Source organism: Enhydra lutris, unplaced genomic scaffold (genome assembly GCF_002288905.1).
Source record: "Enhydra lutris kenyoni isolate GAN:26980312 unplaced genomic scaffold, ASM228890v2 scaffoldscaffold15, whole genome shotgun sequence".
In the NCBI taxonomy this organism is placed as follows: domain Eukaryota; kingdom Metazoa; phylum Chordata; class Mammalia; order Carnivora; family Mustelidae; genus Enhydra; species Enhydra lutris.
In genome coordinates, this window is record NW_019154099.1 from 59300486 (window position 1) to 59324887 (window position 24402).

Here is a 24402-nt window from a genome sequence, read left to right on the forward strand (position 1 = left end):
AAGCATAGAGATGGATGGAGATAAAGATGGGCATACTAAGGCTCCAGCAAGACTTGACTTGGAACACATTTTCCTCTTCCTCCATCTTGACTCCTCTCCCTCCATGTCACCTGTGTTTCTGTAGAATCCTTTGTTCTAGGAACTCAGCCTCCTTACTCAGTAGCAAGACTCAGATGGCCAGGGCACAGTGACAGTCATGAGACCACCTTGAAGACCTGAGGAACACGGCTAGGTGGCAGCATCCTCGAAACAGCCCAGGTCCTGCATTTTCCCATACATACCACTTAGCCTCTTACTCCCGGTGGGCAGTTCTGAAGGCATTAGCCCGCCCCAGCCTCCTTTGCCTGGCAATATCATAAGACTCCTTCCTCTTCCTCTTTATCTCCAAATCCTGTCTCTGTGTTATATTTTGGCTCTGGAGCATGGAGGTCAGTTTTCAACCATAACTGGTCTATTGTATTCATGAGATGGAACTCAGTTAGGTTTGTGAATATGTTTGTTAGTAATGAGCAATGTTTATGATCTCTCCAGGTCTCAACTTTCTTATTATTAAATTCAGAGTAAGAACTTAAAGGATTGCTTCTTCAGACCCTGTGATTCTAACATACTAATCTATTTTGTCACCTCATGTGTAATATACTTGTAGTATTAAGAATATTTAATATAGTCAATGTTTCAGAAACACACCAATCCAAACCAAAAAAACACAAAAGACATCTATACGTAATCATACGTATATACGTTTACCTATTCACACCCTAACTCTCTGCCTTGTCTTTATTTCCAGTAAGTGCTTCCAGACCTTCTGCATAATTTATTGCTTATTTAAAGATTTACTACTTTAATTATAGACATCCTCTCTCTTTGAAAATTCTTTAGATGTTTAGGGAAATCTTAACAGCTCATTCGAACCCATATAATTTATTTATATAACATAATTTAAAAGCTTAATCAAAACATTCCTCAGTCCAAATTATTATTGGCCATTTTAAATCTTTTGACCTTTTTATATTTCCTATAAAACATTCTCAAGCAGCTATAATTTTCAAAGAGAGCAGATAAAAAAAAGTCCACCCATCTATTACCTCTAGACAGTTCTAAAGATTGAGAGACTGTGAATCTTGGGGGTGGCATTCAGACCTAGAAGAGGGAGGGAAAAGGTTTACGTTATCATAAAAATGTCACAGAACTTTCTATACATTTCTTTAAAAGTGCTGGTACATGTTGATTTTTCCAGGGGGTTAAATTTTGGGGGGGGGGTGGGTAGCACAAGCCTCTAAAAGAAGAGGGCTCAGTCAGGAGAGAAGTACATCTTCAGGTACATGAGGGGCAGGGAGGGGAGATGCTGGACGAGAATAAAATACAGAGCAAGAGAAGATAGGCAGGCAGAAGGAAGGGAGGAAACATCAGGGTCTGTAGATATGAGACAAATGCTTGTGAAAAGCAGGGACGTAGAGTTCCAGCCCAGATTTTCACACAGTATGTCTGCCCAGAGTATATGCCCTAAATGTAAAATGGGAAATGCACTTAAGATCGTTCTCAAATATGCATGGTTTTATCCCCCCAAATGAACAGTACTGTAATGGGCTGAATTGTGCTCCCCTCAATTCCCATTTTGAAGCTTTAACCCCCAGTACCTCAGAACGTGACTGCGCTTGACACAGGACCTTTAAAAAGGTGATTTAGATAAAATGAGGCTGTTTGGGCAGGCCCCAATTCAGTCTAACTGATGTCCTTCTAGAAAGGGGAACCTGAGACACAGAGGACACCAGGGATAAGTGTGGTGAGGAAAGAACACATGAGGACACAGCGCCTGCCAGCCAAGGAGAGAAGTCCCAGGATAAACCAACCCTGCCCACACCTTGATATTGGACTCCTAGCCTACGGACCCGAGAGGGAATGCATTTCTGGTGTTTAAGCCCCAGGTCTGTGGGACTTTGTGATGGCAGCCTGGAAAACCAATACAGTGCCTTTGTATAACACAGAGACCACGGGTCTGAATCTCCGTTTCACCATATACTAACCATGTTCTCTAAGGGATTTTTTTAAATAAACATTTTTATTTAGGATAGTTTTAGATTTACAGAAAAGGTGCAAAGATCATACAGAGGGTTCCTACAAACCCCACAGGTTCCCGTACTGTTAATATCTCATATTAGTATAGCACACTTGTCATAATTAATGAGTCAGTATTGATGCATTCTCATTAAGTGAAGTCCATAATTTATTTGAATTTCCTTAGATTTTTAAAGATTTTTATTTTATTTGAGAGAGATAGATAAAGCAAGAAAACACACCCAGGGTGTGCAGCAGAAGGAGAGGGAGAAGCAGGCTCCCGCCGAGCAGGAAGCCTGACATGGAGCTCAATCCTAGGACTCTAGGATCATGACCTGAACTGAAGGCAGATGCTTAACTGACTGAGCCACCCAGGTTCCCTTGAACTTCCTTAGTTTTTGCCAAATATACTTCTTCTGCCCCCACGGTCCCATCCAGGACACACTACATTTAGTCACACATCTCCTTAGGTTCCTCTGGCTGTGAAAGATTCCCAGGTTTTTTCCTTGGTTTTGATGACCTGGACAGCTCGAGGACTACCAGTTAGGTATTTTGTTGAATGTGCCTTCTATTTTTCTTAGGTTAGATCTGGGTGTGGGATTTGGGGAGCAAGACCATAGAAGTAAAGTGCTATTCTCATTACACCGTATCCAGGGTACCTGCTATCAACACATCTCTCTGCTGGTGATATTGATTTCCTCACCTGGTGATGCACTGTCTGCCAGGTTTCTCTAGCATAACATTACTCTTTTCCTCTGCTCACACAGTAAGGCAAGATTTCAATCACCATGACACTCCATTTCTTCCTGTTGTAAAATATAAATAAAGCTACTTTGAATTTACAAAATGATATTTTCAGTCTACTGATGGACCTGGGCTATATCTACTCTCATTCAGTTGCCTTTGAGCAGGACAGGGAACGTTGCTACTCACACATAGGTCACTCCCCAGTTCCCAAACCATCATGTATCCTCTAAAATTCTCTCCTCAAGCCCATTGTCCAAGAGCCTCCAGCATCTGATTTCAGGTTCCATCCCCTTTAATCTCTTTCTTCACTTTTAGTTAAAATTTTAAAGTCATAATGCCAAGCATTTAATACAGTCTTCAAGGGTATAAAGTCAACTACTTTGTTGGCTATAAGTGAATCTTATAGCCATTTCTATTTAAAAGATTAGAAAATAGTAACTAACAAATAATTTCCTATCATACCTGCTTTCTTATCTCTCCTGTATAAAATGTAGCATCCCTTGAACATAGGGTGATACCTCATACAGGCAGTTCTCTTGTTTTCCTCAATATTGTCTTTTTTCTGACACATCTGCATGAGCCAGTTTTCATTGATGTACCTAGAGAAGGAGACACTTTCAGAGACACCAAGAGCCTGGACGATGAAGTTGGAGCTGAGAGGGCTTTATTTTACAAAAGGTCTCTCAGGAGTGAGGGCTCTGTGTGTGTGTGTGTGTGTGTGTGTGTGTGTGTGTGTGTGTGTTGGAATATGTCTTCAACACTCAGCCGGGCCTTGATAAGAATGCCCTAGGCTTCACTTCCTGCTGGTTCGGAGTCTTGAGATCAGCCACAGGTGAGAGCCTGGGGCCTTTCTGGAGGCCCCCCACCCCTGGGCATGGAGTGTAGTCTCCTGAGAATGTGTGGGAGTCTTTCAAAGGCCCCTGTGGACATCCACTTTCCTTGCTATTTAGAGCTTTCTCTTCCTTTCAGGTTTTTGGTTAGCTTGCAGTTTGTCCCAGTATCATCCCCCTCAGGCAGACGGAACATCAAACAGTTGCCCCTGATTGTTTCTCATCAATGTTCCCAGGGAAAAGCTTTTTACCTGGGCCCTCTCTGAGTCTAGTAAAATTAAAATTAGCCTTATAGTTGGGTTTTCCAGGGAGCTAACAGATAGGCCAAATCATGACAAGTCTCTCACAAAGGGTGTGTACCCCACTGGTTTCCACTGTCACTGCGGATGCTGGTTTCTAGGGTTGCCATGGAATTAGGTAGAGGGCAATGGGAACAGGGCAAGTTAAGACACCACAGACCTCATGAGTCTTAACAAAATCAAACTGTTTTTCTTAAGTAAACGTCCCTGGATTTTTGTGAACCAGAGTGTAAATTAATTATCAAAGTGCTTTAAAAAAAAAAAGTTGACTTTGACAAGGTTTGCCATTTTCTTGTTGCTGTTATGGAGAAGAGGACTTTTAAAGCACATTACTCTGCCTTTCCCAATACTATCACTTGATGTCATATCTAATTTTGTATTATTTTTTTAAAGGGGTGCCTGGCTGGCTCATTCAGAATGGTGTGTGATTCTTGATCTCAGAGTTGTGAGTTCAAGCCCCATGTTGGGTGCAGAGATTGCTTGGATAAATAAAGTTTAAAATTTTTTCTTATAAAAGAGCTGGAAAATTGCATAAGCTTGGGGTGCCTGGGTAGCTCAATCAATTAAGTGTCTGCCTTCGGCTCAGGTCATGATCCTAGGGTCCTGGGATTGAGTCCCACATCAGGCTCCCTGCTCAGCGGAGAGTCTGCTTCTCTTTCTCCCTCTGCCTGGCTCTCCCCCTGCTTGTGTACTCTCTCTCTCTCTGTCAAATAAATAAATAAGATCATATATATATATATATATATATATACACACATATACATATATATATATATACACTTTTTAAAAATTTAAAAATTTTAAAAATTTTAAAAATTGCAGACTGGTATGTATTTTTCATACACTGCATGCCATGAAATTTTCTCCCTCGATCATTTAACGGCTGCCTACCACATCCTTCTACCAAGCGCTCTATTTACATCACCACTCAGACCATTTCCAGTTGTTTTCTGTTGCAGATAATGTTATGGTGAGCATCCTTGCACATCCAGCCAGCCACATATACGGGATTTCACTTTAAAGAGGGACGCCAACCGAGAACCGGATCGTTCTCACTACATTCAAATAAAGGAATATGATTAAAATTATGTGTATCATCTCCACCTCTCCCATCAGGTATTTGACAGTAACTGATAATTAGGAACTGCTCCTACAGTGATCTCATTTACACTAATTAACAGAATCAAATAAGCTTGAAATTTATTGTCCTGTTCAGTGAGTCATTGAGTCTGGCAGCTGCATTATATCGGGCTGTTGACAGATTGTCTGAAAAAGTATTTTGCTGATTATCTTCTAATGAACTTATTCTTAGGAGACAATGTTGTAAGAAATACATGACCAAGTTCTCTACTGAGAGAAGTTTAAAATGATTTTGCGCTGGGATTGCCAATACGAAAGGGGAAGCTCCTTCGGTTAGTAAATTTACATTACAGTCCAGGATGCGCTGGAAAACAGTCATTCTAAAACATGTTGAGGAGGAGGAAACTGGTATCATCTCCAAGCACGTCCCTTAGTTTTGTGGGGCAGAGAAAGGCGGCACTCCTGAGTGGAGGCCAGTCCACCTGGCAATCACTGAGTGCTTTAATTTTCCATCTCATCCCTAATCTAGAGTATCCATTTTTGGATGAGCCAGACCTTATCCTTTAATCTATATTTACAATAAGTGGACCAACATGCAAGTGTGGTCACTGTCACGGTGATAATAACAAGGAAAGAAAGTGGTGGGTCTCTGCGGTGGTTAGACAAGGTTTTCCTTTTTTTTTTAAAGTTTTTATTTAAGTTTCAGTTAATTAACATACAGTGTTATATCAGTTTCCGGTACACAATATCAGTGCCTTACTTTCTTACATCACCAGGTGCTCATCACAACACGTGCACTCCTTAGTCCCCATCCAAGCCCACCTCCCTCTGATGACCGTCAGGTTGTTCTCTACAGTTGAGGGTCTTTTCTTGGTTTGTCTCTCTCTCTTTTTCCTTTGCTTGTTTGTTTCTTAAATTCCACGTGGGTAAATTGTATGCTGCTCACTCCTTCCCCAGCAAACATATTCAGCATCTCCCCATCTTGCCGCCAGAGCTCCGACATCTCTTTGTGAGCATATGGGCTTTACCTTGATTTATTCTGTGCTTGTTTTAGCAAGATGTGTCCTAAGGTCCCAGAAAAGCCAGAGATAGTCGAGTTTTGGGGGCCTTGGAATGCTCAAAAATGTTTCTGTATAAATTAATGATAATGGTTTCTTCACATCACGTGGAGCTTAGAGAAGTTTTCACTGGAACATTCTACTTCGGGATATTGGGGGAAACCAGTATGTCTCTATCCTCCTTAAAGAAATACAAAAGTTAAAAAAATTTCCTCAGTGCCTTGCAGTTTCCTGAGATAGAGTCAGGAGGGAAAAAAAAAAGGAAAGTTATAGAAGAGAAAAGCCATTTTATTTTTTTAGTAGGCTCCATGCTGAGTGTGGAGCTCGGTGTGGCATTTGAACTCACGACCGTGAGATCAAGACCTGAGCTGAGATCAAGAGTGGACACTTAACAGACTAAGCCACCCAGGTGCCCCTAAAAGGCATTTCTATGTATCTCAGAGTTTCATGTTCGCATGGGCTGATGTACCATCGCTTATGTGATCAAACTGCTGTTAACATTTATTTCTTTTCCTTCATCATAGTAATTTTACAGTGACTATACTTGTGAACGTGTCTTTTGTATATGTGTAACAACATCTGTCAGGGAAACCCTTGCAAACTGAATAACTTGGGCAGAACATAAATGCATTTTACATTTTGGTAGGTACTGCCACCTGCCCCCATAGAAGATTAATATATACATGATAAAAATACATATTTGCATTAAAAAAGCATAAGAATATCTGTTTTCTCACATTCTCATCAAAACAAAAATAAAAGTTTTGGCTTATGCATTTCATAGCAAAAAGAAAAATACATTTTAGTATGTCTTTATTGTGGATGAGCAATCTATCTTTTTATAAGTTTAATAGCTGTTCTCTTTAACCTATATTTTTGTGTTTTGAAAATTTTTATATAAAGTCGTATTTGTTACTTCTTATGTAGATGATAGCCCTTCTTACAGATGCTCGACATATCACAAAGAAAAAAGTCACAAATATCTTCTCTACTAGGTCACCTCCAGTGACTTATTTATGGTATTTACTGTGGAGTATTTTTTTTATTTTTTTAATTTATTTTCAGCGTAACAGTATTCATTGTTTTCGCACCACACCCAGTGCTTCATGCAATCTGTGCCCTCTCCAATACCCACCACCTGGTTCCCCCAACCTCCCACCCCCCACCCCTTCAAACCCCTCAGATTGTTTTTCAGAGTCCATAGTCTCTCATGGTTCACCTCCCCTTCCAATTTCCCTCAACTCCCTTCTCCTCTCCATCTCCCCTTATCCTCCATACTGTGGAATATTTTAATAAATTTTGTAAATTAAATTTAGCAATCTTTTCTTCTCTGGCTTCTATTCTGTTTTTGTTTTCAATACTTAAAAGACACCCTTCTCCTAAATTTGTATTATTTGTATGGCTTTGTTTTGTTTTCCTTTTTTTTTTTTTTTATTTTAATTTTTTAAATGTTTCTTATTTGAGAGAGAGAGTGAGAGAGTGAGTGTGAGCAGAGGAGGGGCAAAGGGAAAGAATCTCAAGCAGACCCCCTGCTGATTCTCCTCCCTACCTGGGGCTGGATCCCAGGACCCTGAGATCATGACCTGAGCCGAAATCGAGAGCCGGTACTTCACTGACTGAGCCACCCAGGCACTCCTGGTTTTTGTTTTTGCATATCTGATTTGTATGAAATATATTTGGTTTAAGCAGTGAGGGTTCCAAATTGACTATTTTTCTCTAGATGACTACATAGTTGTCTCCAAACTATTTATTAAATAATCCATGTTTCAGGGAGCCTGCGTGACTTAGTCGGTTGAGCCTCTGACTCTTGATTTTAGCTCAAGTCATGATCTCGGGGTCCTGGGATCGAGCTCAGCATCAGGCTCCACACTTGGCAGGGAGTCTGCTGGAAATGCTCTTTCTCCCTTGACCCTTCTGTCCCTTCCCCCCACACACTCTCTCTCTAAACTAACTAACTATTTTTTTAAAAAATGCATGTTTTCCCCCATTGACATGCAATGTCCCCTCTATTTTACACTGAAGTGCACACACGGTCTTCCAGCAGGATTCAACAAGGCTAAACCCCACAGCTCGGGTTTATGCCTTGTCAGGCTACCCACCCAGACTCAGTCCAGTATGTCACCAGCAAACACTTTTATTAAGATTGATGCTGAGTTGAAGATAACATTGTTACGTAAATCTACAGGTTGGACTCTTTCCTCTAAAAGGAAAATGTCCCATTAGGCGAGGCTAAGAGCTATTTTGAAATTTAAAGACATTCAGTGAAAGTGTACAACTGTATTTATGACATAATTCATGCTTCATACTTATAAAGAACAGCATTTTGTATTATACCCAGTGTTCTGGTTTCTTGAGGATTTTGCAATCTGTTTTATTGCTCTCATTTTATCGGACAGTGTAAATTACAGAGTGACTCATGGGCCTGAGAAAATCAGTTTATAAATATGAATAATATAATTTTTCCTACGAATTATTTTGTTTCTTCATAATCATTGAGGTTGTATTATGGATTATGGCTATACCCCCCTTTGCTATAGTTGCAAAGTTGGAATAAATTTACTCTAATTCAGCAAAGAGACCCCAAAGCAAAACCTATAGTTTTCTTGATTTTAATGAGCCAATTTGTATACAGTCATATCCCAGCCATCTCAAATCGGCTTAGGTCCCTGATGCCTATCTTTCTCATTATCAATGTTCCAACTTACCAAAATCAATCAGTATGGCTCAGGTCTTTGAGGTTTGGCTGGGCTAGTGAGTGAGCAGGGTCACAGCGTAGGTTTTCTGGAATGGTGATTAATAATAAATCACACTTATGTAGGACTTTACATCTTCAAAGGACTTTGCAAACACTAATTAACCCACATACTAGCCCCTTTAAAAGGAATGAGCAGGAATGAGCATTCGTTTTATGAGTGAAAAACTGACTCGCAATAAAGTTGTGATTATGGCTGGTCTGAACGCATTACTCACAGATAATAAAATGTCTTCCCCCCTCATATTTCACTTGATTCTGGGACAAATTTCTCCACTTCAACAAGATGGAGATTTTCATCTGGTTCGTTGCTGTGGGGGACTTTCCTCTTCATTGTGGGCTATTTAAAAGCATACTTGGTCCCACCATACAAAAGCTGTGCTACCTCAGTCTTGACAATCAGACTCTAGAAGCTGCCTGGCCCCGGGGGGTGGGAGGAGGAGGGTGTGCAAAAAAATAATCCCCAGTTGTGAGCCACCATGTAGAAGAAAGGGCAAAAAGACTGCTTGCCTGTTGGAAGGTTTTCCCTTACCAGAACAGTCCTTTTCTCCAATTTACATTCTGTTACTTCCATGTATCACAGTACCCGTGCACTTGTCACCCCCCTTCTACCTTACAGACAAGATAATACCCTTAATGATGCAGCCCTCCAAGCATTGCTCTCAGACACATCTACACATGCACACGTGTGCACGCACACACACACGCTTAGTCAACACAGCCTGATAGATTAGGAACCCTTCTTACCCTATTTTATACAAGAAGAAACCAAGGCACACAAAAGGTTGCATTGCTTGTCCAAGTACAGAAGTCCAAATTCAGAGTGGGGCCCCTTGTTTCCAGAGTCTCTGCTCTCAGCCGCTGAGTTACACCTGTAAGTATGTCTCCCCCAACCCCCAGCGGAGAGTTGGTAAGCAGTGAACGCCGCTGATGTTCTAAGTGTCGGTATAAAGTCCCTTAAGAACAACAATGACTCTACACATAAGAAAAGAACAAAGTCTCAGAAATGGAAAGTCGTGCAGCAGCCCGGGTCCTTGTCCTTCAAATACACATCCGGCCCTCCATAAACACAAGGCACTCTGAAGCACGAGTTGCCCAGTGCCCTTCAGATCCTCAAAGTGCTAGCTCAAAAGATAACATCGGATAAATAGATTTTGGGCCGGAAAATTATAAAGAGCACAAAAGTGACAAGTTCCTGGGTGGTAGGGAGGAGATGGGTCATGGCAGGGGAACTGGGGCAGATGACATGATCAAAGTGGTGTATCCACTCTTCGGATGAATAGGATCTAAAGGGGGAGGATTGTCAGAGCAGGTGCCGGAAGAGGGCATGTCAGAGAGAAAATGGGATATTCGTGGAGGCAGAAAGGGCAGACGCAGTGTCGTCAGTCAGTATGGCTGGAATTGGCTAAGGAGAGAGAGACAAGGTTGAAGTCAGGATATGAATGTGTTATAAACGATTCAGACTTTTTTTTTTTTTTAACGGAGCAAATGGAGAAGGGGGAGGAAGTATTTCTTCACTGTCTCCTCTGCCCTAAACGCTGCTAGCACTTTGACATACATTCCTCACTTAGTTCCCCAAGGTTCTCAGAAGAGGAGAGCATGATGGATGCATCCTAGACTTCTGTTGGTGCATTTCCAACTGGAGGCTCAAAGGGGAAAGCGTTTTCTTCCTGCTCCCACGGCTGAAGGATCCGTGGCGGCTTACTTCTGTGAAAAGCAGCAAAGAGGGGCAAGAGATGGAAGGAGGGAGAGACGAGAGAGGAAGAGGGAGGGACAGAAGGGAGACAGAGAGAGGCTGGGGAGAGTCTGCTATGAAGACTGAGACCCACACAGTATCATGTAATTCATAGTGCCATCTATTATCTTTGTCATCTTCTCCTGATAAGAAGCAAGTCACAGGACCTGCCCATAATCGAGGGGAGAAGACTGTACAAGGATGTGAACACCATTACATAGGGACCGTGGGGGTCACCTTACAATCCGCCCATCCAAGTTGATCCTGTGACCCTCAATGATCCCGCCCCCTTCCCATGTGCAAAATACATTTGCCAAATTAGTGACTTCTAAGCTGTTTAATCTATGCAGCTAAAACCATACTAATAAATTGCTAGATCAGGATGCCTGGGTGGCTCAGTCAGTTAAGCACCTAAGTCTTATTTTGGCTCAGGTCCTGACCTCAGGGTCATGAAATTGAGTTTGGCGTTGGGCTCTGCGCTGGACATGCAGCCCAAGAAAGGATGCTTGACATCCTTTCTCCCCCCTCCCCCTCGGCCTCCCCCCCATTGCCCTCTCTCTTTCTACAAAGAATGGCTAGGATCTCACTAAAAGAAGGAATTTAAACTATTTTTAATCTACTTCAAAATGTTACATTTGCTGTCATGCCTATGAAAGAAAAGATGCAAGGACGGCAGAACTAGTTAATCCACACATGAAACAAAAATCCTACCGGGGCGCCTGGGGGGCTCAGTCATTAAGCGTCTGCCTTCAGCTCAGATCATGATCCCAGAGGCCCGGGATCAAGTCTGGAGTAGGGCTCCCGGCTCAGTGGGGGATCTGCTTCTCCCTCTCCCTCTGCCCCTCCCTGCCCCAACCGCTCCCCTCACCCCCGCCCCTGCTCATGCACTCTTGCTCTCTCTCAAGTAAGTGAATTAAAAGAACTTAAAAAAATAAAATCTTTCAAAATCAATCCTAATTTGCCTAGATCTCTCCCTCCCACTGAGTATTTTGCAAACACCCTCCCCCCAATTTCTGTACTCTATACCTGTTATTTATTCTCTTCCCCCTGCCAGGAAAAACCCTCTATACCACTATGTTTGAAGGAATTCAACGTATGGTTCCAGAATTCACTCACTTATTAGCCCCCATTGGCAGAATTAAAGTCCTCTGTAGAGGCCCAGGTAAGCTGCAGATAAAAGCCAGAGGCGCCATTCTGTGTGGTGGGTGTTCTATTCTGTCCTCAAACATTCTGGGTGAGATGGATACCGTTTCCATTTGAAAGTTTAGAAACTAAGGTTCCAAGAGGTTGTGATTTGCTCAGATAACACAGATAATTGGTGGCAGAACTGGAACTGAGCCCAGGATAACTAAATTCTAAAAGCTTGTATTCTTTTCACTACGGCATATGGCTTTCCAGGGAATCCATCATTCCTTTAACTAGGAAAGCCCTTATCTTTTGTATTCCAATTATAGTTCTCTTTTGGTACTCTGTGTTCCTTGAAAACAGAGGCTGTCTTTTTCTCTTTCCTTCCTTCCTTCCTCTCTTTTTTTCTCTCTTTCTTTTACTCATATGACTGTCAAAGAGAGTAAGAACTTCATATATGTTGTTGAAACTGAATGGTGATGGTTTACAGAATAGCTCTAGTGCTCAGGGAATTCCATATTGATGTTTCAAAGCTATGCTCAGCCTGTTTCCCCCAGAGTGAGAATTCCAAGCTTCCCAGTCAGCCATGCTCACTGCAATGTCAGCCAAAGGGCACGACTATGACACAGCTAGGGTAGCCACCTAATTTTCAAAGAAGAGGCCATCAGCCTAAAGATATGAACTCACTCACGACAGTGCTATGTCATTAGGGTGCAGAAGAAGGTAGAGTTTTTGAAAGGTAAATATCTCGTCCTTCTTTCTGGGAAGAACCCATGGCCTTGGTGAAGAGCAAAGTAGGCTGTTCCGTCTGATTCAGAGGAGTTATTCCGTTAATATTTATTGAGTGACCGATCACAACAGTGAATGAAACACACCACGTCTTCAATCATGGAATTTGAATTCTAGTGGTAAGAAAGATTCAGCGCCTTGGAAAAAATACAGCAGAGTGAAGGGATAGTGCGTGTTGGGGATGTGAGTGGGGCAAACTAAGAGACCTGAATGAAATTGAAAGGCAAGGCACACAGACCAGTGAGACTGCGGTACGGTGAGCAAGGGTGTCCTTATAGAAGTCAAGTCCGAGAGCTCACAGAAGATAGGTCACCGGGGCCAGGTCCAACAGGCCGTTGACGAGGCTTTGGAAGTTATGTGATGGGGATTCAGTGGTTGTGACCAGTAGAGGAAAAACGAATTGACTGCATCTTTAAAAGGAAAAATGGTGTTGTGCAAAACACACAATGATAACAGTGCAAAATAGGAAGGTGACCACAGTCTGGTGAATGGAAGGGGAAGACGATGGTGACTGGGGAGCGTGCTGAGAGCTCATATTCTGGATTATTTGGAAAGTCTAGCCAACAAGACTTGCTGTGTCTTGGAAACATGAGAATGGGGCAGGGGGCAAGGATGGCTCCCTAGTTTTCAGTTTGACCGGGGCAGTAAACAGATGCACCACGTCATGAGGAGGGGACTGCTGGGGGAGAGCCTAAGTGTATTCAAGAAATCCAGAGTTCTACACAGAATACTTGTACATTAAATTAGGTACCATGACTGCAGAATAATCCAGAGGTCTGTAAATATGGAAAAGATGGATCACGGACAACTGTTCACACTGAGCTGTGTGCACGTACACGCTCATTATACTGTGCTCTCTTGCAGTTTAAGATTTTGCTATGACAACTGTAGTTAGACACATTAAGTATGAGAGGCTCATTAGACTTTGTGTGGAGATATTATGTGGCTGTCTACGTGAACTGGAGTTCAGCAAGGAACTCGGGGCTAAAAATATGTGCGCGGTTATCGCATATTTAAAGCCAAGGGATGGGATGAGAATACTTATGGAGCGCACGAAGATAGAGAATAGGTCCGGTACTAAGAAACTGAACTCTCCAACATTCAGAGATGAACGAAAGGCATTTTACGTATCAAATTTACATAACTGCGTATCAATTTACTAAAAAATACATAACTTTGAATCAGCAATTCTGTACTAAGAATGTTTAAGGAGAAAACAGGACTAGAATATGCAGACCATGATACAGACTTATCACAATGCTTAGTAGGAAAGTAAAAAGATACAGCCAGGGGATGGTGCAAGGTCAAATAATCTGTCAGTCTTACAATAACGGCCCATCTGAATACATTACACTCATTCAATGGAATTGTGTACAACAGTTTAAAGTGATGCAGACATATTTTAGTGACCTGTAAATTCTCCCACTGAGAAAAGCTGATCAAATAAAGCATTAATTACAGTTTTATATTTATCTGTTACACTGCAAATAATGTACTTTGCACTTCCCATACTATCAGTAACCTAAAATAGTGAATGTTACTATTTTTGGTGGTAAAATTATGTACTTTTCCCCCTATTTCCCTTACTGGTATCTGTTTTATAGTTTTTCTCAATGGGTATTATAAAAATATATGTTTAAGATTTTTTTTAAAGTGTTATTTATTTGAGAGAGAGAATGTGTGTGAGAGAGCACAAGCAATGGGAGCAGAAGAAGAGGGAGAAGCAGGCTCCCCGATGAGCTGGGGGCTCCATCCCAGGACCCTGAGATGATAACCTGAGCCAAAGGCAGACACTTAACTGAATGAGCCACCCAGCTGTCCCACAAGTTTAAATTTCTAATAAAGTTCATTCAGTAATATGAAATACAAAGGACCTCAAGTAGGAACCTGATTGAATTGGTGAAAAATTGTATCAATACCAAAACATCTGTCTGACTGAAATAACTACTATGAATTGTTTTAAAATAAATACATCACAAATTTTAATAGTATATTAAATATTTTATTTAAATAAAGATATATATCATTTGTTCCACTGTTTTGATAAAATTTCAAATTATTTACAAATAATAATAATAATTCCTTGGGTACTGTATTTCAAGTATCGCAAAGCTGTCACGAAAACATATTTTTCAAAATGAACAGACTGCATTCTAAAATATAGTATATAAATCCAGACATAATACATATTACACAAAATTAAATAATCTAGGGATAAAATCATTTTAAACAGAGCAATTTACCTCTCTGTAATGGAAGTTACAACACATATACCATCTTGACATGTACTCAGTGTATTACATCTAGGAAAACCACTCCCTGTGAATACACTTTATCCTGGAGTACAGTTCACGTGAAAACATTCTCTTTAAAACATACTCTGTTGCAAAAAAAAAAAAAAAAAATGTGGGCTAAGTACTTTAAAACTTCAAGTTTCTTTTAATTAAATTCATCTAATTTTAAGTTATTTCTCCTAATTTACCTAATGACATCAACAAGGTTTTATTCATGAGCTTGCCCTTAACCTTAAAAAATAAATTTGTTTACATTTCACACTTGAAAGAATGTTAGCCTTCAATTTAAAAGAAATATTTTTATAAGTGCATTATAGCAATTCTGCTTCTTTCTTGTAATGCTTTAATTAGATAAAAACTATTAAAATTTTGACCTCAGAAAATCCACTTAGATCAATACTTTTAATGACTCTAAAAGCTTATGAATGTAACCAATTAATATTTGAGTCAAAATTCTCAAATTCTATAGGGATATTATATAAATGTCTCTTCATTAAACTGTTTATTTCATCTTGGTTTTAAAAGTCACTGAATACCACATGGCTAAAAGAATTTTTTATTTCTTGGCTTTGGTCCATTCAGTGTCTTGTCTATCTCATATATTTAAATTGTTTTTCTGTATCTCATAATACTGTTTAAGCATAAATTTTAAGGGATTAAAAATAAAATACAGTTTCATTTTTTATCAGGACCCCTTGTCACAACCCCTTGTCACCCCTTGCCACTGGACCACATGCTTTCCTCTGTAGAAAAGCTAGCTTTAAACCAAATACCGATTTTCCTCCTGCAACTCACACTTGTCTATTGAATCAATGACCCAATCTTGTTGCAGGATTTTAAACTTTCTCTTAAGAGTTCTTCGAAAAGCTTTTAAATCTGCCACACGTCTCTGATCCTCCCCAACGATGACATGAGACACTCCCTGAGCTAAACGAGAAACCACTTTGGCTCCATGAAATCGAAGCTCCAAAGCCGTAACGGTTAATCTTGTTCCCTTGACGCTGGTACTCAAGTCATTAATAACCGCATACAAGTCCACGTAAACAATGCAGTGCCGAAACATACTGAGAGGGCAGCGGTCCCAGGAATACCGATGCTCTAAATCAGCAATCACAGAGGGCATTTCTCCAGGAGCTTGTGCGCCAGAATTTTTAATTCCTGAGAACACTTCCTTCAGTCGGTTCAAATCCGTATCAACGAAATAACTGTCACCGTAACAATCGTATTCACGGGCAAAATGCTCCTTTGTCGACGGGCACATGTGAATCATAAAGTGAGGCTGCCACGGCACGCAGCTTTTGGTCTTAAAACACTCCAACAGCCACTCGGGCTTGACAACATCGTGTTTGTCCGAAGAAATTATATTTTTCACTCTGATGTTCTCGGACCCTGCAATGACGCAGTACGTGTCTGGGCCTGGATTCTGCACTATGTAACCCCCAAATTCTGCAATTCTGTTCTCCAGATCGGGCTTCGGATGGCCGTCCGTGCCGCTCATGACACAGAACTCCACGTCTTCAAATATATTAGACACTTTGTTTACATTAGAAAGGTTGGGTGCTTTTAAGTGCTCGATAATGCCGATAACTTTCCTCATCTTCGGGGCAGCTTTCCGCTTCTTTTCTTGTGGCTCATCGCTGTCGCCGACGTAAAGGTGTTTAGAAGCCAGCTTTCCCGACGCTTTTCCGCGAAGCTGCTCCAGCCCGTCCAGGGTGGCGCACTCGTGCCACTCTTTGTCTTCTCTGATCCTCTCAATTCGTGGAAAACGCAGTGTGCAGCCAGTCTTATACATATCGCTGGGGACGATCTCTGTGGCCTTAACCTGAACAATGACAGAATGACAAGGCTCGATGTACACCTCTGGCTTCTCTGTTCCACATAAAATGCTGCTCGGTGGAGCTTTTCTATGGAAAGGCTTCCAGTGTTTGGCCAACTTCAAACCCAGATCGTATAGTTCTTTCATGGTGTAACCTGAACCGACACGGCACAGAGTATGAAACACTGACGGTTTTTCACCAGGAGGAGGCGTCTCTGCTACGGCACATAAGAAATGAGACATCATTCCCCCTCGTGAACCCTTACCCCAGTAGCCCCCGACGATTAAGATGTCCAGCTCATCCACCAGCCCGTCCACGTACTCCGGTTTAATCTTCAGCCATCCTTCGCCTCTTTTGTCTGGCTTGTAAATCGACAGAGGATGTTTTATCATGATCCCCTCTTCCCTTTTATCTATTGCTTCATTCAAAGCATCGATCACTTCTTTCTGAGTATGAGCTTGTGTCTTCTGCACTATTTCTATCCTGCCTGGTATTGGTGTAAAAACACTGGTAAGAATCTCATACCTCTTTTTCAGGGTCTCACGTCCCAGCTTTTTATTATTAACCATCAGTACATCAAACACACAGTAACAAGTCTGCAGATCAGAATCCTCCACCATTCTTTTGATATCAAACTTAGTCCCCTTTTGCATGAAAGTCTGTGTGTTAGGGTTGAAGGCCATCATCTCGCCATCCAGGATACAGATCTGTATGTCTGTTTTGAACGCACTGTGAATGAACGGTGTAAGAGAACCTTCCTGTGGAGATTTGCCGAACTGATCCGTGTAGTTAAATCCGTTTCGGGAGAAGTACTGGTACTCCCCACCCTGCTTGTGCATTTGCATGCGCTCCCCATCAAGCTTGGTTTCAATGTAGAAGCTCTGGTGTTTCATGTCCTTCTCGATCCGCTCAATGTCTGCTATAGCAGCCAGCATCGGTTTAAAGGCTGAGAATAAAGTGATGGAAATGTCACTGAGTCCTACAGAAGGATCATGCAGCTGCCTGCAGACTTTTTCCAGATCTGTGGTGACATTATGCAACTCGGCAGCATCATTATGGAAAACAGAAAATACGGACTGTTCACTGAAACCGAGTTTTAAGTCCTTTACAATCATCCGTATAAGCCACTTCTGTTCCAGTGCTGAACTCTGACTTATTAGCTGAAGAAGACTCTTCTTAATTAGGTCCTTTCTTCCGGCAGAATTATTGCTGGCAATTGAGTCTAAAATGTCATTTACCTGCTGTATGGTTAAACTTCCTTTCTGCAAACATCTTGGTTTCAACACAAAATATGCAATTATTGCAAAGTCACCAGCATCTCCACGAGTTCCGGTGGGCGTTCTGTAATTTAAAAGTTTAAGGGCATCTTTTCCTCCTTTAGGCAAATTAAGCAATTCGATATAAAGTTTAGCAAGCATGGTTTCCTTGATTCCATACGCCATTCTCTCTCTCTCCAGCTGAGGAAGAATAAGTCTCATTGCTGGATAAAAAGAGTCTTTGACATCTTTTTGGTTCTTATGAAGGGCATCGTGAAATCTTCTCCAAGAATCTAAAAATTCCCTGAAGTGTCTCATTTTTTCTGCTCGTCCTTTACTTCTCTGTATTCGTTCTAACGTTGAGCACAAGTCTGCAAAAGGAACATGAGACGCAACAGTTGGTGAAGTCTGCGAGGCAGCCATGGAGGCGATGGTGAATTCTCTGGTTTAACTAGGAAGGCAAAAAGAGAGTAATTTTCAATAAAAGACAAAATTCAACTAAATATTTCATGTAAAGACCTTACAGACAGTGTCTCATTTGTGATCAATGCTTGCTAAACGAAACCAAATTAATGCTAGAAACTTGTCTCTTTTCAATCTCTACATTCAATGAAAATCAACTATTTTACTTCCATCCTATTTAGAATTTATTATCAAAAGTATCACCAGCCCCTTTCTGTACATTTACAATACTGAAATCAACCACTTTGTCTTTCTCCCTAAGTTCCAACTTCTATTGAATTAATGAATCCATTCCTCATTTAGTTCATCGTGCAAAGGAATAACACAACCACAAAAACAAGGCTCAATTCATTTCATTTCTGGGCTTCTGAGATAAGGCCTTTCCTGACATTTCTCCTCCTCTTCTGTCAGACGACCACACAGCATCAGAAACAGGCATTTTTAACAAATCACTGAATTGAAACTTGGCTTTGCGGGTACTGTAGGAGTTCACCCAAAAAATGAATCTTCTCTTTCAGCCAAACAAAGCCCATATCTGTGTTTACTTTCACTTCACTGTTAGCAAAGCCGAATCACTCCCGTGCCCAAAACCCAACTCAGAACACCCTTCCTATGAAATCCTTATTTGACCTACCTCTTTTAAATCTATTTTATCATAGCTACTCAATGGCTTTAGCAACTTAAATTCATTAGCACACTTTTCTGTTCCTATTCGCATGCAACTACCCCCCAACAATTCACTGACTACATATGTGCCAGGCACCATACTGTTTCTGCCTTAAGAGAGCATGTGTTCTGGGGCGCCTGTGGCGGGGCTCAGTGGGTGCAGCATCTGCCTCAGCTCAGGATCCTGGGACTTGTGCCAGATTCTCTGCTCGGACTCCCTGCAGCAGGGAGCCTGCTTCTCTCTCTCCCTCTGCCACTATCCTGGCTTGTGCTCTCTCACACTCTCTCCCTCTCTCAAAAAAATAAATAATATCTTAAAAAAAGAAAGAGCGAGCATACATTTTGTAAAGAGAAAGGGGATCTAATGGGAACTAATTATGAAATGCTAAGTGTTTTAACAGAAGTAAAATGTCATGAGACAGCTTTTCACTAAAGCATCTTCTTAAGTCAGAGAGGAAATAACAGATACCTCGTTGGGTTAGGGTCTAGATTGTTTGCCAAAGTGATCACCACAACTGTGAAATTTCTTTGAAGTTTTAAATATTCATGCAAATTTTTTAGGGGGGGGTGAGCAGAGGGAGCAGGAGAGAGAGAATCTTAAGCAGGCTCCTTGCCCAGTGCAGAGGCCCCCACGGAGCTCCATCTCACACTGTGAGATCATGACCTGAGCCAAAATCAGGAGTCGGAAGCTAAACCAACTGAACCACCCAGGCGCCCCAGCAAATTCTATTAGAATCTATAAGATATCAGAGCTACTATATGATTTACACTATGTAACATTAAAATCAACTAACTTTTCCAAAAAAGACTTCAAGTAAAAATATGCATTTCAGGAATATAAACTGTGTCCTATCTTGTGGTTTTAGACATCTCCTGGCACATCCCTGTGTCCCCTAGAGAGCAGGGAGGAGGGAGTTCTCAAGGAGGAGGAGGGAGGAGGGAGATGCACTGTCCTCTCAGAGACCAGGAGATTCCCCATGGCAGCACGCGAGACAGCACACACTGCGAGCGCAAGGCCGCACCCTCTGACACGTGGCACAAGAAATCCAACAGCCGGTAGCGGCACCACTGTCACCACGCTGCCGGTCCCCGGAGGTCAGGAGCAGTACTTTGTGTCAGTAGTGCCTGGTACACGGTAGGTTTGTGGAGTGAATTACGGAGCGACTAGAGTTGAGCTCCTGCAGAAGCACACTAGCAAAGGCCGGCGGCTGGTCATACATGGCACAACCCTCCCCGCCCCCAGCCCCACTATGCCTCGTGGGATTCGGTTTTGTGAAAAACATGTAGCAGCTATGATTGCACTGGGAAACTGCCACAACAGCCATTTGGCCTTCTCCGCCCAATGCCTGACAAAGGAAACCCAGCTTCTATGGAGTCAGTTAGACCATGAGACAAAACCCATGAGAGACCACTTTCCCCAGCCTTTGATCTTTGAACACAGTGACTGCTCCCCTGGTCTCATTTGCATAACTGACTGAAACACCGGGTTAGATGTGTTCACTGTCTACCTCTCCAAACGTGCCCCCTCAAGCCAGCGCATTATGCGACGTGCTATGCTCACAGCTCATATATGACACACACGTGAAACACAATGTTAAGAAACACTTCTTGGAATGTTCAAGACGGGTCTACAGTTTCTGATCTATCTGAATGTTCTACGTGGTCTCAGTTTCCCTCAACAAGTTCCAGGAAAAGACTCAGACTACTTTATAACAACACTGAAGTCGACCCTACACATGTGTGCCAAAACTGCTAAAAATATAACAAGGGTCCCAGAGTTAGGATGAAATGAAGAGACAAATGTTTTTAGTCCTTAAAATGGACAAGAAAATCGCTTCTCAGCCTCCTGGCTAAGATCAAGTGTCAAACTGCACAGGAAAATAAAAATTTGTACAAAACAGTCAAATATTAGGATTTCCATTGAACATTAAACATAAAAGGATTTCCCTGTAAACATTCTCTTATTGTCTGGATTCTGAGGCCGTCCGCCGACGGTTTAGATTTGTGAAAACAACTGAACAGCGTGTGGTTAGGGCTCGGGCCCTAGAGTCCAACCAATGTGAGTGTAACTGGGGGCTCCAGCGTTAACAGTGTGACATGGGCCAACCCCGCACCCTCCCAGAAACTGCGTGAGTGTGAAGCGGGGTCCACCACCGAAGGTAAGATGAGGCGGCGTCAGATGCCCACACAGGTGCGAACACAGGACGGGGCGGCCAGCAAGCCCTCGGCTAATCCGGTACCGCACTGCCGGCGGATGCAAACGTTTAAAACGCTTCATAAAGGGTTAAGGACACAAGCGAGGGGCGCGCTCTGCTCGGACGGAGAGCAGCAGGACACGCGGACGGACACCACCAGCATCGTGCGACACTAATACAACACACACCGGAACGACCCGTCGTCTGCCAGCCGCGGCCCTGCCGTCCTCAGGCGACACGGCAGAGCCAAGAGCAGGACCGGGCTCGGTGCCCGCGACGGCCCGGCCGCTTCCCGGAGAGCGCGCGACCCGCCTGCCTCCCCCGACGGCGCGAGGGCCTCCCCGGGAGCCGAGCCTCCCCGAGCGGCCCCTCCCACAGCACCCGCCCCCGGGCCGCTCCGGGAAGCGGTCCGCGGTGGGGAAAGGCCAGGAGGCGGGAGCCCGGAGGCTGACAAAGGACGGACTTAAGAAGAGAAACGGGCCCCGGACGTCCGTCCGGCTCCCCCGGGTCCACACCACGCCCCCGCCCCCGCGGACACCCGCCCGGATCCCGGCGGACGCTGGCGCGGGGGCGGTCCCGTTACCTCTCGGAGCCGAGCGTCCCCGCGGGCCTGGGGAGACGAGGTCCCGGAGTCGGAACGTGCGCGACCGCGGCGTCGCAGGGGCCAGCGCGGCCCGGGAGGCGGACGCGGGCGAACCCGAGCCTAGCCCGCGGCCCGGAAACCCCGCACGGAGGGACGGCCGCCCTCCGGCGCCGCGCGGTCCCCGAAGGGCCCGGGCCCGCACCTGTGACCCCGCCGGGGAGCGGGCCTGAAAGACTTTCTGTCCGGAAACAAGAAAAACAAACCTTCAAGACCAAAAGCATGTGGCGGGCCGAGAAAACGAGGGACGGCGTCCGCCCGCCGGCACTTGGCCGCCGGCTCTCCCCGGGCACTCCGACGTCGCCGCCGCGCACACGTCCGACCGGAAGCGCAGCCCCGGGTGCGGTAACCAAACCGGAAGCCGCCGGCCGAGGGCTGTTCCGCCAGCTGCTCCGGGCGCAAACGCAATCGTTCCTGAAGGCCGGGTAGTGGGAAGGTGTCCCTGACGTCATGAAGATGATGAGAGCGGACGCCGTCACTGCGCCAGGCCGTGACGTCATAGGGATGATGTGCGCAGGCGCAGTGGCGCTCGGGGCGGGAGCCTTGCAAGGCTGCGGAGGTCTCCAAGGAGCCCTGGTATTAGTGTGACTACAAGCAACTCCCGGTCGCCTCCCAAAGCAGCAGGTGCTCTTCGCAAGTGCCTGACCCAGAGAGAGGGTTCCGTCTCCGAGCGACAACCGGAAGCACCTTGTGTACTGACCCATACTTGGACTATGAACCTAGGCCTCTCCCTGCTCGGCCTCATAGAGTTCTGTTCTCTGTCTGTAAGCAGTGGTACCAACACTCATCTCACTGGTTGTTGTGAAAATGCCCTGATTCGAAAAGGGCATCTTCCCTCCCAAAATGTCTGCTGTTCCCTTTAAATGGAAAAATAAGCTTTTGCAAAATTGCCTAAGGCTGTCCTTTCCTATTTGTTTCTCAAGATGGTACAACTTTGGTGTGAGTTCTTGTCTCTTCGTACAGAAATAATACGTAACTCATACAAATACATAATATATAATTCTTTTTTTTAAATTTATTTATTCGACAGAGAGAGAGATCACAAGTGGGCAGAGAGGCAGGCAGAGAGAGAGGGGGAAGCAGGCTCCCCACCAAGCAGAGAGCCCGACGTTGGGCTCGATCCCAGGACCCTGGGATCATGACCCGAGCAGAAGGCAGAGGCTTTAACCCACTGAGCCACCCAGGTGCCCCCATAATATATAATTCTTAATACAGACATAAAGATTTGCATGCCCAGAAATCAACTATAGACTCTTCTAGTATCTGTTCGAGGATTCCAAATAAAGGTACTGGGCAAACCCTTATTCAGCACGCATACAGTAACTGTGCTAGGCATGCAAGATTGAGAGAAAACAAACTCAGTCCTTATGTTCCAGGAGCTGTTGATTTCTACCAGTGTTTTGTTATGGGTTGTCTTCTTTCATGGAGAATTGAGAAATTATCCATGACGATGGGGAAACAACCTTTATAATTATTCAACTTAATTATCAATTTGTTTTGGAGTAGCACCCAACGGTGTTGGTAGAGGACCCCCCCCCCACAGTTGCCCATCTTATGAAAGGGCATTTGTGCACATTTGCACCTTGTTCAGCATCTACTGAGCTCCTACAATGTCAGAGTTCTCACTTTATATTTTTCATACAAGAGAAGAACCAAGGATTATGAAACCAAACTCCAAATTAATTCAAATCTTAGTCTCCAATTCACCATTATATTTTAGCCTTTCTAAAAGGTTTTATTTATTTGAGAGAGAGACAGTGAGAGAGAGAGTGAGAGGGGAGAAGGTCAGAGGGAGCAGACTCCCCATGGAGCAAGGAGCTTGATACTGGACTCTGGGATCATGACCTGAGCTGAAGGCAGTCGCTTAACCAACTGAGCCACCCGGGCACCCATATATTTTAGCCTTTCTAATGCTTGGTTCAAAGATAATCAGGGGGTTTTCATTAAGTATCTTTTAGAGGTGCTGTGATTATTACTTTATTTATGTCAGTAGTCTCCCTTAGTGCCTGGCATTATTGGTGATAAATAACAAGAAGCTATTATCAGAGCCTTTGACCTGGAGCTCTCCATCTGATGGAGGATACATGTTTGTCTGTTGTTTTTAAATATGAAATATTCTTTGTATATATAAAATAGGGCACGGAGAATGGGGAATGATTGAGGGAGAGGGACAGATTCTGTGGAAAACCAATTGAGTGCCTAGAAGGGCTGATAGTGAAGCTAATGAGGGATGCCTGGGTGGCTCCGTGGGTTAAGCCTCTGGCTCTCGGTTGCAGCTGGCGTCATGATCTCAGGGTGGTAAGAGGGAGCCCTGAGATGGGCTCCATGCTCTGCGGGGAGTGGGCTTGAGATTCTCTCTCTCTCTCTCTGTCCCTCACCCCACTTATGCTCTCTCTCAAAATACACAAAATCTTAAAAAAAAGAAAAAGAGCGAATCTAATGAAACACCAGCTTTAAGGGCCCATTTGTGCGGCCATTTCCCAGGACTTGGACTCTTGCATGTTCCTCTGGTCTTGTGCTTTTGTAAAATTTGCAAAAATAAGATAAATTTTGTATTCTTTTTCTTTGAAAGGCCCTCTAGTCTCCCCAGGTTCAGGCCTCT

At 43.5% G+C, this 24402-nt stretch overlaps 1 protein-coding gene across 2 annotated transcripts; it reads right to left on the bottom strand.

Annotated features, from left to right (window-relative positions):
- Positions 1 to 14887: 14887 nt before the first annotated feature.
- On the bottom strand, positions 14888 to 22037 carry LOC111146987 (DNA ligase 4). 2 transcript variants are annotated; one of them, XM_022502808.1, is made up of 2 exons: positions 22007 to 22037; positions 14888 to 18288 (listed from the first exon to the last, which is right to left on the bottom strand). In XM_022502808.1, exon 2 carries the CDS (start codon positions 18258 to 18260, stop codon positions 15525 to 15527), a length of 2736 nt encoding a protein of 911 aa, XP_022358516.1. In that variant the 5' UTR covers positions 18261 to 18288; positions 22007 to 22037; the 3' UTR covers positions 14888 to 15524. The 2 variants fall into 2 exon arrangements, with proteins under 2 accessions (XP_022358516.1, XP_022358515.1); XM_022502807.1 differs by lacking the exon at positions 22007 to 22037 and adding an exon at positions 21744 to 21914.
- Positions 22038 to 24402: the final 2365 nt, after the last annotated feature.

What these genes read in the sequence shown, in the direction of transcription:
- LOC111146987 (XM_022502808.1), bottom strand. Translation starts at nt 18,260, where the DNA reads ATGGCTGCCTCGCAGACTTCACCAACTGTTGCGTCTCATGTTCCTTTT.